This window comes from Mesoplodon mirus (assembly GCF_964341445.2).
Source record: "Mesoplodon mirus genome assembly, chromosome: 5".
Taxonomy (NCBI): Eukaryota; Metazoa; Chordata; class Mammalia; order Artiodactyla; family Ziphiidae; genus Mesoplodon; species Mesoplodon mirus.
The window spans coordinates 31,998,105-32,012,209 of NC_138980.1; the positions used below are offsets into that span (position 1 = coordinate 31,998,105).

The 14,105-nt window shown below is 45.3% G+C and overlaps 1 protein-coding gene across 1 annotated transcript; it reads right to left on the bottom strand.

Moving 5' to 3' along the window:
* Positions 1–12,009: 12,009 nt before the first annotated feature.
* Positions 12,010–12,768, bottom strand: LOC309805105 (uncharacterized protein). Its single transcript, XM_082622925.1, has one exon. The coding sequence runs from the start codon at positions 12,746–12,748 to the stop codon at positions 12,068–12,070; it is 681 nt and encodes a 226-aa protein (XP_082479051.1). The 5' UTR covers positions 12,749–12,768; the 3' UTR covers positions 12,010–12,067.
* Positions 12,769–14,105: the final 1,337 nt, after the last annotated feature.

Genomic DNA, 14,105 nt, shown 5'->3' on the forward strand with positions numbered 1-14,105 from the left:
CCAATCCTCTCTTTTCCTTTTTAGAATAATACTTAAAATGTGTATTTCATTTCCTGTCCTGCCTAGTCCATGAACTCTGCTGTGTCTGGATAAGGTTGCCCTGTATGTTGTCTTTCTCCTGATGGGTGTGTGTCCCTCAGCTGTCTCTTATCTGCCCCTGTGAGCTCCTATTTCTTTGGGGCCAGGACTGAGTGCCTGGGGGAGGGGGCAAAGCCCAAGTGTAGCTTGAACTTTTCCTGGTGAGTTGAGAAGGAAACTCTCGTGTACAGTCTGTACCTCCTGGATTATACTGTCCTGAGAAGACATCTGCATCCCTGAAGAACCTCCCTGTACCTCTCTCTATCCAGGTAGGACTCTTACTAGAAGCTGCCACCCATGGTTGCCATAACCTAGTGCCTAAGGTATCAGGAGGGCGAAGAGGAGTGGTGGAAGAGAAGCTAAGGTACAGGCCAGTTCACTGCCTTGTACTTGTTTTTGACCTCCCTCCCCACCCAGAGGCTGTAAGCCAACCCCACCCAGCCAGTGCCTTCTCAGCCTGCAGTAATAGTATGGTGACAGCTATAGGGCTGGCCAAGGTCTGCCCCGGGCAAGGTGGGGAAGAAGAAATTGTGTATCTATCAGAAAACTCCGATGGGCCTGTGTCCTATTCTGCTCTAGGCTGCCATTGTCCACACCCCAGCCCGGCCCTCTTTTGGTAGCCACAGGGCTAGTTTCTCTGATCTGCCAACTTCCCTGTGACTCCCCGGGTATCTGCCTGACCTGGGGCTGGCTTGTGCTATCTGCCAACTTGTCAGCTTATCTCCATCTCCTAAAAGAAAACTGAAGCCTGGAGAGAGGAAGTGACTTCCCCAAGACCACAGAGTCAATAAATGATGCAACTGGGGTTTGTACCAGGTCTGTGTGGTTGCAAAACCATGCTTTAAATATCCTAGATCCCCCTTTACAGTTGCTGGAACCTAGGTCCACTCATTTTATCATACTTTTCATCTGAAAAAGAAGCAAAACTCAGAGTTTGGCTCTGAAGTCTCTCATATGTATTGGAGGAGACAAGAGTAGCAGGGTTAAAAGTTATTAGAGCATAATAGAGTTATGTGAGGAGCAGTTAACAAAAGGCCTTCATAGGAGGTGAGGCAGCTGACTGAGAAATGTTGAGTGTGATGAGATCTCAGGAAGGCTTCTACTGCATGAGGTACAAAGATGGTTAAAGGGGATCCCACAATGATTTTCTTGGTGCTCTTAACCAAAAGGGCAGTGGCCGTAATGGCTCTAAGGCAAGGAGGGTGTCCCCATGCCACAGGGTCCAGTTGCTGGCTATAATACCCTAAGCGTCAATGGTAGTCCCATGTTTTTGGGTGAATATCCCCAGGGCATTCTTTTCCTTTTCATAAACAAAAAGGAGAAAGGGAATCTGATAATTGCAATGCCCAAGAGCAAGTGGGTTCATCAAACTCTCCTTTAAGGCCTTGGAAACTATGTTGTCTGGTTCTTCTCATAAAATTGGGTCCAGGTTGTTATTGTTTAGTAAAATATTACAGAGGTTTGGCCATAAGAAATTTGAAATCCAATTTTGCCATAACCAAGAAAACCTCCCAGTGGGCACTTAGTTTTGGGTTTTAGGAAACTTAGGACACCATGAAGTCTATCTGGATCTGAGTGTAGCCCTTGTTCTGATATCAGATGTCCTAAATATCAAACCTGGGTTCGGGCAAACTGCAATTTTTCTTTGGTGAACTTTGGTCCCTTTGAGGCTAAAAGCTTTAGCAAGTGGATGCTGTCTTTCTGTGAGAAACCTTGAGAAAGAGAGAAAAGAAGCAAATCATCTACATATTGCAACAAAGTAGAACCTCTAGGGGGACTTTATATCATCCAGGTCAGCTTCTAGGATTTGCAAGAAATAAGAAGTAATGTCTCAAGTAGAACCTTGAGACATTACTGTCCAGGTGAATGGTTTTTCTTCCCAAGTGAAGGCAAAAAGGTAGGTAGGTAGCTTCATCAACTAGAATACTAAAGAATGCACTGCATAAATCAATTACAGTAAAAAATTTACATCTGGTGGGAATGGATGTTAGCAACACACAAGGATTAGGAACAACAGGGTGTGGAGGGATAACAGTGTTTGTTGCTCTGAGGTGCGGCACAAACCTCCACCCTTGACCCTTAGGTTTTCTCACTGGTAAAATGGGAGTGTTACAGGGCTACTACAAGGGATAATGAGGCCTTGAGCCTTGTAACTGTTATGGGTCTTATGCCCTGAAGAACTTCTTATAGGGTGTTAACTAATTCTGGGGAGAGGTGTCCACTGGGGAGAGGGGTCTATATGAATCTTGATGGGAGGTGCGCTACGAATTTTGCCAACATCAGTTGGAGATTTTGCCCAGAAGGGGGATGGTAGCTGATTCAATAGGCACAAATAATCTGTGTTTCTAGAATAAGCTCTAATACTGTCAGAGATGGAACAAATAAAAGATGTCAAAGGATCATTTAATTCACCTGGTGGGTGACTTTGATGACTACTGTCAAATTCTAGAATTATTTCCTTTTTTTGGGAGAAAGAAATTCTGGCATGATACTTCTTTTTTTCTTGGCCACACCACAGCATTCAGGACACAGACCAGGGATAGAACCCATTCCCCCTGCAGTGGAAGTGTGGAGTCCTAACCACTGAACCGCCAGGGAAGTCCCTGGTATGATACTTCTGTAAGAAGTCTTGGACTAATAAATGGATGAGGTGGAGGAACTGAGGAGAAAGGCATGTATATCTTTCTAAGGGTCTAGACAAAAAAGAATAGGTTCAGGGACAGGAAGCACTTGAGGTTCATTAGAGATCCCCACTGTTTGAACTGTATTAGTACCCCAAGGCAGGGGCTGCTTTATAGTAGTGGGGTTGAGCACCGAGAGGGTGGCTGCAGTGTCAGTTAGGATGAGAAGAGACCCATCCCAAATCTGAAGGAATGTTTCTCCAAGCTGATTAAGAGGGAGGATTGGGAAGAGCCCCTGTAGTTCCTTGGAGCCCTGTCAGCGAGAATTGGGAAGAAGTTGGAAAGGCTGGTTAGAGGGGTAATGGTGCCTGAAGTGCTTGAGTCTGTAACAATCTCTTTTCCATGTCCTGGCTCTTTGCAGTAATAGCAGAAACTGGGAGGGTGTTGATTTTATTTAGGGGACTTCATTTGTGGAGTTGAAGATTAAGAATTTTGGTGGTGACTCACCTACAATGTGAGAGCTGGTTTGCCAGATTAACTAAATCTAGAGTGGACACTTCATCCTTCATCCTTTTTATTAGAAGGGAAAGGTCCTGGTTCAGCCCACTAATAAACAGAGTTAAAAGTTACCCATGGGGAATCAACATCTGAAGGAAGATGAGAATTTTCTTAAAAAATAATCTGAAGTTGATTGTAATAGTCATGAACAGGTTCATCAGATTTTTGTGGGCAAGCTTGAATTTTGTTTCAATCAATAGGCTTTGGAAAAGCCCTAGAAATTACTCAGTGAAGTCACCTAGCAATTGAACAAGCCTGATCATATAATCAATTAGTGGGCTGCTCTGCCAGTTGTAAGTCTAGAGCCCTTTTATGATTTTCCCAATTAGGGGTCTAAGGCTGGGCCACTGACAAGCATATTAACTAGCTGATATAAGTTGGAGAAACCAGGTTCATAAGTTTGAATGACTATACTTTTATTTATTTATCATTATTATTTTTTTTTTGCGGTACGCGGGCCTCTTACTGTTGTGGCCTCTCCCGTTGCGGAGCACAGGCTCCGGACGCGCAGGCTCAGCGGCCATGGCTCACGGGCCCAGCCGTTCCGCGGCACGCGGGATCCTCCCGGACCGGGGCACGAACCCGTGTCCCCTGCATTGGCAGGCAGACTTTCAACCACTGTGCCACCAGGGAAGCCCTGACTATACTTTTAAATTCTTCAGCAAATCCGTGAGGACCTTCAGTTACTTTGGGAAAATCCTTAACTATGGCTCGCAGTTTAATTTTAGTCCAGGGAATATAAGAAATTAAGGGTTTTTCTCTGGGTCCTCAGGAGGCTTAATTTTAAAGGAACAGATTTTCCTCTGAACCTTTAATTTTAAAGGTTCAGAGGAAAAGGGGTTAGGGAGAGTTTCAGAGAAAAGGACAAGTTTGGTGAGAGATTTAGCATGGGGGACTTGAGAGTATAGAGGAGGTGTAGGTGGTATAGAAGGGAAGGAGGAAGATGGTGCTGGGAGCAGGGCCTGAACATGAAGAACCAAGGGAGAGAGAGATAAGATGGTGTCAGAGGCAGAATGGGAGACAAAGAAGCCAAGGAAGAAGAGTCCAAGGCTTTGGGAGCTATTTTGTTTTTCTTCGTTTGCCATACTTCATCTTAAAATCTTATTTTTCAGAGAGGCAATTTTAGACTCCTGATGACATTGGGAATCCTCAGAGTACCAATTGAAATAGGTATACTACTCAGTTCTGGAAATTTTTTGAGCCATTTTAGTCCAATTTGGTTTTAATGAAATTAAGTTTGCGGATTTCAAAAGTTCCTCCACATGGCCGTTGATATTCTAAATTGCCTTTGGTCGGGTTGGTCCATTTGTTGAAATGTGCATGAAGAACGATGCAGTTTTTAAACATAAAATCATTCAGAGTCCCTATAGGGAGGACACCCTCAAACTATTTAGGTAACTGATATCCTATTTCTTACAGGTTTTTCTCTAGAGTAAAAGAACAATTTTCAAGCAGCTCAAACAACTCAATTCAAACAACTTGCAAGCTGATACCATCCAATTCTAAGGAAACAGGTTGGTCCCAGAGAAGCCAGGCCAAAGACTTTCTCAGTCAGTTTCTAGAGAATAGCCCCTATTCCTAAGGAATGGGCTGACAGCTGAACTGGCACAATTTCAGTGAAGCAGCTCTTGTTCCCATAGGAATGGGCCCACAGCTTCTCAGCCAGCTTCAATTGAAACATTCTGATCTCAAAAATCAGACCAAAGTGCCAGAAAAGTACTCGCATACAGAACAAGACCTTAACCAGAAAGACAAAAGCTTTAAGTAGATCCCCCCAAAAGCCTGGAGAGCTTCAAAGGCAAAGAGAGTGTGAGCTTGATCCAGGAGAAAGACCAGGGTTGGTGAGAAAAACAGTGAGTGACAGTGGGCTCAATTGTGGGTACTGCATCTGTTTGCTCACCAGTCCCAGAACCAGCAGGGATCATCTCTGGCCCCCATATGGGCCACCAAACTGTTGACCTAAAATAAATAGACTGCCAGATATTTCTCCAGCCAAGGTGGGTTTATTCAAGATGAGCAGAGAATTGCAAGTTGGGGCCTGCAATTGTGGGAAGCCATGTGCAAGTCCTTGCATGGCAAGGGAAGGAGAACTCTTTTATAAAGGGGAAAAGGAAGCTGGGAGGGCTACAGTAAACAAAGAGTCCATGGCTTTTCATTGGCTGAGTCCTTGTCAGGAAGGAAGAGGAATCTTTCTCTTTTTTTTTTTGCGGTACACGGGCCTCTCACTGTTATGGCCTCTCCCGTTGCGGAGCACAGGCTCCGGACGCACAGGCTCAGCGGCCATGGCTCACGGGCCTAGCCGCTCCGCGGCGTGTGGGATCCTCCCAGACTGGGGCACGAACCCGTGTCCCCTGCATCGGCAGGCGGACTCTCAACCACTGCGCCACCAGGGAAGCCCGAGAGGAATCTTTCTTATTCCTTCTGGCCTCTGTTATTATCATCACAGAGTGTGAGAGCCCCTTGCTTCTGGTCTCCTGACTATTTAATTAAGGTTTCTGTTTATTAATTTTTTTACACTGGAAATAAATACCCAGGAAGTTCCCTCCTCTCCCCTACTCTCTGTAGGGGCTATAGGGACCCCTAGTGTCCTCAAATCCTAGTTGGGAACCATTGTTACATGCAAAGAAAACTGGTCTTAGAGTCAGCAGGACCTGAACAGGGCACAGCATGGTGGTATCAGAAGGATCTGGGCTCAATTTCTGGACCCACTATGACCTTCATCATGCCACATAACCTCTTTGAACCTGTTTCTTCAACTGTAAAATGAGGATAATGATTGTGCAGACACTGTTGGTGGCCTATCCAACAGAGCCATCCCCCTGTTTTTCTTGCTAACAGAACCCCAACTTTATTTATTTGGTATGTGCTCAGCCTTGGGAGGAGTCATGATTTAAAACTAAAATGATTGGAGCCTTCCAGTTCCTGTTGATCAGTTTTAGTGTAGGGGTGAGCATCTGGCTCAGTTCTGGTCCAGGGGATGTAGGTAGAAGACTGCTAGCCTTCTAGGAAGTAATTTTCTCCCTTCCCACAGAGAGTGCTGTCATGTGAGGAAGCTCTGCTTTGTGAGCTGGGGCGACCACAGTTCAAACGTGAGGTCCAAGCCTGCAAATGAAACCCAACTTGCTGAGGGAAGGCACAAAGGGGAAGGAAAAACCCAGGTCTCTGAGGATATTATGGAGCTTCCAAACCAATTCGAGGTCTAATTTCCTACAGACTCCTAAATAAACAACAAATACCTTTAGGCCATTGTTAGCTGAGTTTTTCTCTTGACTGCAGCCAAATGCATCGTAACCAATATAATGATCCTTATGGGTAATACGGCAGTTGATGTAAGAGTGTCTATTCTTGTGCACACAATGTAGGCACTCAAGTGATGTTAACTTCCTCACCTCCTTTGACCCTTCATCCTGCTCACCCTATTGAACCCCAGCCCTGGGTGAATCCAGCGTGTTCCTGCTTCCAGACTGTTAAACTATGCTCCTGAAGACACACAACTAGACACATTGGCACAATCAGTTACTCATGGTGACCAGCCTCAACTGGGTCATCCACACCTTCCAGTCAGTTTCTCCTCCTCCACTCTCTGAAATGGCAATTTCAAATCTTTACGTTCTTCTCTCTTTGCCCCTCACCTCACCTCCCCCTCTCTGCTCACAGACAGAAGAGACAGTTCATCTCCTACCTCACCGACAACAAAAAAGCCAGTAGAGGGGGGCTTGCCAATCTTCTCCACCAAACACACTGAAAACTTCCTTCTTTCCCAGGCCAGCCCCTCACATGTCACATGCTTTGGAACCACCCCAGGGTGGTTTTTAGGTCTCCTCTGCCCTAGTCTGTCCTTCCTTAGAACATTCCACCACATACTGTATGAAACAAACATATTCAAATGTACTCACGTCCCATGTTAAACATATTGCTGTAAAACATTTAAATAATTAAAAAGTTTTTCTTTAAAAATTACTTAGCTACAGATAACTTGTCTAATTTTCTAAAATAAATTTATTTATTTTATTTATTTATTTTTGGCTGCGTTGGGTCTTCGTTGCTCTGCGCGGGCTTTCTCTAGTTGCGGCGAGTGGGAGCTACTCGCCCCCGCTTTGTTGTGGTGCGCGGGCTTCTCACTGTGGTGGCTTCTCTTGTAGTGGAGCACGGGCTCTAGGTGCGCGGGCTTCAGTAGTTGTGGTGCGCGGGCTCAGTAGTTGTGGCGCACGGGCTTAGTTGCTCTGCGGCATGTGGGATCTTCCCGGACCGGGGCTCGAACCCATGTCCCCTGCATTGGCAGGCAGATTCTTAACCACTGTGCCACCAGGGAAGTCCCAACTTGTCTAATTTGTGATTGACTATGTTTTTTTGTTTTTTGCTTTTTTTGGGGGGAGCACTAAGTTGCTCATTGGGAGTATTTTTCAAGGTGAGAAAAAGCTAGCTCTCAATTTGTTTTCAAATGCAGCGCCATCTTTATGAGAGTTAAATATTATCATAAAGGAAGTTGATGTAATACTCTGTTGTGAGGACATTTAATTAAACATATTAGTTTTGATTATGCAGTTTTAAAAAAATCTTGGAGTCAATCATTTAACTTTTAGTGTTCAAAGATGTTTTTGTGGGTCCCTGAAAAGCCTGTAGGCCCTAGGTAATTGATCAAATGCCAGGTGCCCCTTCCTGCATCTCAAGGCTCTTAACCCCTTACTCATCTGCATCTTGCACACTGTCCTCTCTGCTGATTCTTCCCAAATGCATTTAAATGTGCTCAAACTGCCGTCCAGATAAACCCCAACCCTAATAAAACCTAGCTTAACAAAATCACCCCAGGGCCCGTTGTACTAACCTTTCTAACTCTCCCCTCTCCTCCCCTCCCCTCCCCACCCAAGGCCGACCGTGGACTTGTTTACACTATGTCCACTTCCAGGTGGCCCCTCACCCCCATGGCTCTCAGGGGAAAGACCAAAAGCCATACCTTGGCCTATAAACCTTGAGCTGGTGGGGGCTCTGCCACTTCAAGGACTCTGCTAATTGCTCCCCACCCTCCAATTCTCCTCAGACACAAGCTTTCTCCTGCCTCTGGGCCTCTGCCCTTGCTTTGGTGCCCCACGTGGAGCACCCTCTTCCACCTACTTCCTTGCCTCTGTAACTCGTATTTCTCTGGGCACCCTCCCATGATGTTCCAGAGTCAGTCCCCCTATTACATAGCACCTGCTGCTATTGCCTCCTGATATCTGGCTTTTAATTATTCATAATCTCTCATTTGTTGTCTGTCTCCTCGTATTAGCTTGGTAGGGCTGCCAAAGTATCACAGAGTGGGTGGCTTAAACAACAGAAATTAATTTTCTCACAGTTCTGGAGGCTAGAAGTCCAAGATCAAGGTACCAGCAGGTTTGGTTTCTTTTGCAGCCTCTCTTCTTGGCTTGCAAATTGCCACCTCTCACTGTATCCTCACATGGCCTTTTCCCTGTGCTTGTGTAACTCTGGGGCCTCTTCCTCTTCTTATAAGGACACAAGCCTTATTTTAACCTAATCACCCCTTTATAGCCCTTATCTATAAAGACTGTTAAGTTCTGAGGCACTGGGGTTTGGGATTTCATCACATGAATTTTGGGAGGGCACAAATCAGCCTATAACAGCCAGGGACCCTTCCCAGTGTATCCTGAGTACCACGCATAGTACCTGACACAAAGTAAGACACAAAAACACATTTTATAGCTAACCAACTGCCCCGGACTAACTTTGTGACAGTGGCCGGGTTCCTTCTGTTCTCTGCACCTTAGTTGCTTTATCTGTGATATTAGGCTGGAGAAGTTGGTCTCTAAGGACAGTCTGACAGCTGACCAAGCATCCTTATTTTTTTCAGTGAAATCTTTACCCCTCACCACTAGAGGGCGGTGTTACTGATCGTTGTTTCTTCCTTGGGAATATGCCTTCAACCCTCTAGCCCCAGGGACGTTAAAGTGGAGGAGCTGAGGCCAAGGACAGCCAGCAGCGAAACTATCAGCTGGGCACTCACTCAGCCCGTCTTGAATTTCAACTCTGCCGCTTCCTGGCTGAGGTATCTTATCCAAAGTTCCCTTGAGAGTGTTAGTTTCCTCTGCTGCGAAATGGGCAATGGAAATGGACAATGCCTAAGCACTGCTAGGTGGAATGCCTTATCTGTGATATTATAGGGGGCAGGTTTCCAGAGTTCCAAGTCTAGAGATCCCCAAAATGCAAATGCCTCCCCTGCTACCATCCCAGTGACCAAGTTTCAGTCCGCTGATAGGTCGTGAGAATGTTGGCAGGTCTATCTAGGGAGTGGACCTTTCTGAGGGCTTGTACTGGCCAGAGAGCGCAGATGTGTAGAGGAAGGCAGGTGGGCAGAGTCTGGTTCCACTCTCTGCCCATCCCCCATGAAGTAGAAATGCAGGATGATTTGGGGCATCCTGGGTGGATGTAAGAGAGATTCTGGTCAATTTCAGAGGCTCCAAGTTTATTAAAGTATGAAGTGCCCAAGGAGGGGCAAAAAGAAAATTCCGAGTCAAAAGTATTTAGAAAATTAGTTTCGGGACTTCCCTGGTGGCACAGTGGTTAAGAATCCTCCTGCCCAGGCAGGGGACACGGGTTCGAGCCCTGGTCCAGGAAGATCCCACGTGCCGCGGAGCAACTAAGCCCGTGCGCCACAACTACTGAGCCCAGGCGCCTAGAGCCCGTGCTCCACAATAAGAGAAGCCACCGCAATGAGAAGCCTGCGTACCGCAACGAAGAGTAGCCCCCACTCACAGCAACTAGAGAAAGCCCATGCACAACAACGAAGACCCAACGCAGCCCCCCCCCAAAATAATAAAATAAATAAATAAATAAATAAAATATTAAATTAAAAAAAAGAAAATTAGTTTCGTGGTAAATGTATGTTGTAAACATACATAAAACGGCAACCAGATTCCCTGGTCAGCCACACACAGAGACCCTTGACTGTTGTCTGCCCCCAGATAAGAACCAGCAATCAGACCACAAAGACCAACCTCCCAAGGATGCTGCTACTCTTGGGGAAATAAAGTGGCTGTGACAATTAAAAGTAGGCTTGGCTAAGAACCAAAACCAGAGGGACTTCCCTGGCGGTCCAGTGGTTAAGACTTCACCTTCCAATGCAGGGGGTGTGGGTTCGATCCCTGGTCGGGGAGCTAAGATCCCACATGCCTCGTGTCCAAAAAACCAAAACATAAAACAGAAGCAATATTGTAACAAATGCAATAAAGACTTTAAAACAAAGGTGGCCAAAAAACCAAAACATAAAACAGAAGCAATATTGTAACAAATGCAATAAAGACTTTAAAACAAAGAAAGAAAAAAAAAAGAACCAAAACCAGAGTCAGAAAAAAAGCACAGAAAAGGCAGTGGAAGGGAACCTCTATTGCCACAAGAGATCCACCCCCGGCGCTGAGAAAAACGGCCTGAGATCAAACAGCTCTGAAGGTGCCCTTCTTGGGCCTCATGGATTCAGCTGCGACTGAATCCTCTTTAGCTATGCAACCAGACCATTTAGAAAAGTAGTTTACTTACAAAGAAGGGTTCTAAGGAAGTCCAGGCTTTAGAAGAATAAGCTCCCTAAATAAAAAATACAACACCCATTTAAAGGGGAAAACCCTGTAAGCTTGCAAAGGCTAAAAGTTTATAGCTAGTCTGCTCTTTGGGGAAAACAGCAATTTTCTCCAACGGCTACTATCTGCCAACATCATGTCACAGCTTCAGACATCAGTATCACAAGAGTCAGGGATAAAGTTGTCTTAGTTAGAGTCAGTAACTTCCAGGAAAGGCTTCAGTTTTTTTTTTTTTCCTCTCAACGTTTTATTTTTTTAGTTTCTGAAATACAAATCAAAACACATTTTTGTTACACATCATGATAACAAGCTTGACATTCTTTTCAATACAGGATGACTTAATATAGGTACTTTAAAACTTCCTTTTTAGAAACAATACACTTGGCCTTCCCTGGTGGCGCAGTGGTTGAGAGTCCACCTGCTGATGCAGGGGACACGGGTTTGTGCCCCGGTCCGGGAAGATCCCACATACCACGGAGCAGCTGGGCCCATGCGCCATGGCCGCTGAGCCTGCACGTCCGGAGCCTGTGCTCCGCAACAGGAGAGGCCACAACAGTGAGAGGCCCGCGTAAAACAATACACTTTATTTTGGAGGGAAATAGCTCATCATTAAAAACATACATTGGTACACAGGCTATTATTTTTCATTATTTTAGTGTTTATGAATGCCAAACTTGGATAGCATGCCTGCCCTCTGAACTGAAAATTTCGTCCTCACAATATACAAGTATTCCTCCTATAACAAAAACAAATTAAACCATACTGTTGGAAAAAACAGAAATATTTGGCATAGGCCTCTGAGTGGGCTTGAAAAACGAGTTACGATGTGTTTCAACTGTATGGAAGAACATTCTAGAATCCACCTAGAAACATTTGGCAAAAGAGTTGGCCTGGTGCTATTGGGGTTGTTCTGCCTCAGAGGGGGATAGAGGGTGCATGGCAGGGTGCTGAAGACTCATAACAGCCACAGAATCACTTACTCAAAGTTAACCAAAATTCAATACAGAATAATATACAACAGCAGAACAATCTCAATTATTATTATTGTTATTCAATGCCTGGAAAGCAAGTTGTAAGCTAAGAAAAAAAATACCTCAGCAGGAACAATAGTCAACATGTTTGTAAGACTTGGAAGATGAAGAAACTTCATCATTCATAGATGATGTCTTGTGCACAAGTACATTAGTTTCCAGGGCATTAGGGGACAACCACAAAACATACAAAGTAAGAGTAAATCCAAACTGCTTAACTTTCCACCATTCTCTTGAGTATTAAACCCAGACCACCTTTGGCCACTTGCAGGGGTGTCTTTTCTTCTTTATTCTCAATGTAAGTACTTGCTCCTTGGGACACCAGCAGTTTTGCTACTTCCACTCTCTCCTCATCACAGGCTAAGTGTAGAGGAGTGTTACCCTCAGTGTCTTGGATGTTTGTGGAAGCTTTGTAGCACAGAAGAATATGAATCATCTTCAAGTTACCCTTGGCTGCTGCCCGGTGCATTGCTGTAGCCTCATAATGGTCCTTAGCGTCTGGATTAGCCCCGCTTTCCAGTAACATGACAGCAATCTCATGCCTGTTTTTGGAAGCTGCATAATGTAGGGGAGTACAGCCATTTTGATTGACAGCATTCACTTGAGCACCTTTTCCCAGAAGAGCTTTTACAATCTCATCCCAGCCAGCGGAAGCAGCAATATGAAGAGGAGACCAACCTGCATCATCTTTATCATTCACTGGCACTCCAAGTTGCAGCAAGAATTCAACAATTTCTGTATGTCCGGCTGAGCATGCCCAATGCAAGGCAGCTCTGCTGTCCTGGTCAGTCCTAGTGGCCAGGGATTTATCGGCCAGGATCCTCTCCTTCAACTCCTCCAGCTTCCCGCTGTAGGCCAGGTTGCAGACCATTAGGTTAGACACACACCCCTCCATTTTGCTTTCACAGGATCTCGTAAGGCTTCAGTTTTCATTAATTTGGGAATAAGACTGAAACAAGGTGATCCTGTCTTGCAATTTATATAAAGGTGCTAAGTGCTCTTTCCTCCCCTTCTGACTAAGATGTGATGTGTATGCCTTCCTTGTGATGGAGGAGGGCAAGGTGTCAGCTTTGTTCCCACAGAGGGCAAAAATTATGGCATATTTTAAAAGTTGCAAATTTACAAAGTAACACTTTTTTTTTGAGAATCGATTTTAATTAACTAATTAATTAATTTTTGGCTGCGTTGGGTCTTCGTTGCTGCGTGCAGGCTTTCTCTAGTTACAGCGAGCAGGAGCTGCTCTTTGCTGTGGTGTGCCGGCTTCTCATTGCGGTGGCTTCTCTTGTTGTGGAGCACGGGCTCTAGGTGCGCGGGCTTCAGTAGTTGTGGCTCACGGGCTCTAGAGAGCAGGCTCAGTAGTTGTGGCACATGGACATATTTGATCCGCAGCATGTGGGATCTTCCCGGACCAGGGCTTGAATCCGTGTCCCCTGCATTGGCAGGCGGATTCTTAACCACTGTGCCACCAAGGAAGCCCCGAAGTAACACTTTTAACATGAAAAAAAAAAAAACAACCCACACTGCAATGTAATTGTGCTATTTATAAGCTAATCACAGAATTTAGAAAAGACTCTAATTACTGGCATATTCAAGTTTAAAGGTGCATGAAGAAAGCCTCTCAGTCCCAACAGTAGGCCTGGCCAATGGTCAAATGCTGAAATCTAAAAGTCAAACCCAGCCCCAAGCCCCTATAGCCCTCTTGAAATGAGCCTTGATGGCAAGCTTTGGACATGTGGATAGATTGTTTTTCAACTTCGTTTACTTCCTCAACTTTATTGCTTTGTCATATTTGTAAACCCTTTAAGGAAAAAAGAAGTCTTCAGGGTATGACAGTTGAGCTGGCACCTCTCCAAGTGTCACTTTCCTTAGTGTAAAAGGGAAATAATGTTACGACCACCTTACCTAGCAGAGGCAGGTGCTATTTGCTTCCCCTTTTGGTTCTGCTACTAGTATGAACCCTGCCTAACCCAGCTGTTCCTGGAAGAGGGTCCCTGCTCACTTCATCTCTTCTTAGTCAAAGTGCCTTTGCATCTCTCCGAGCCTCAACTTCCCCTCCGTGAAACGGGTTTGAGGGTGTCACTTTACTATGCCACCTCCATCTGCCCTCAGCCTGTCACAGACCCAGGCATAGAATGCTAGTCAAAGGTAGCTTTTCGTCTGGGAGCTGGCAGTTTCCACACACGGAGCTCTGGCCCCACCAACCCGCAGTGCAGCTAAGATCCTGGGGCTTTCCCGACCATGGACTACAACTC

Coding starts and splice junctions, on each gene's coding strand:
- LOC309805105 (XM_082622925.1), bottom strand. CDS start 12,748: ATGGAGGGGTGTGTGTCTAACCTAATGGTCTGCAACCTGGCCTACAGC.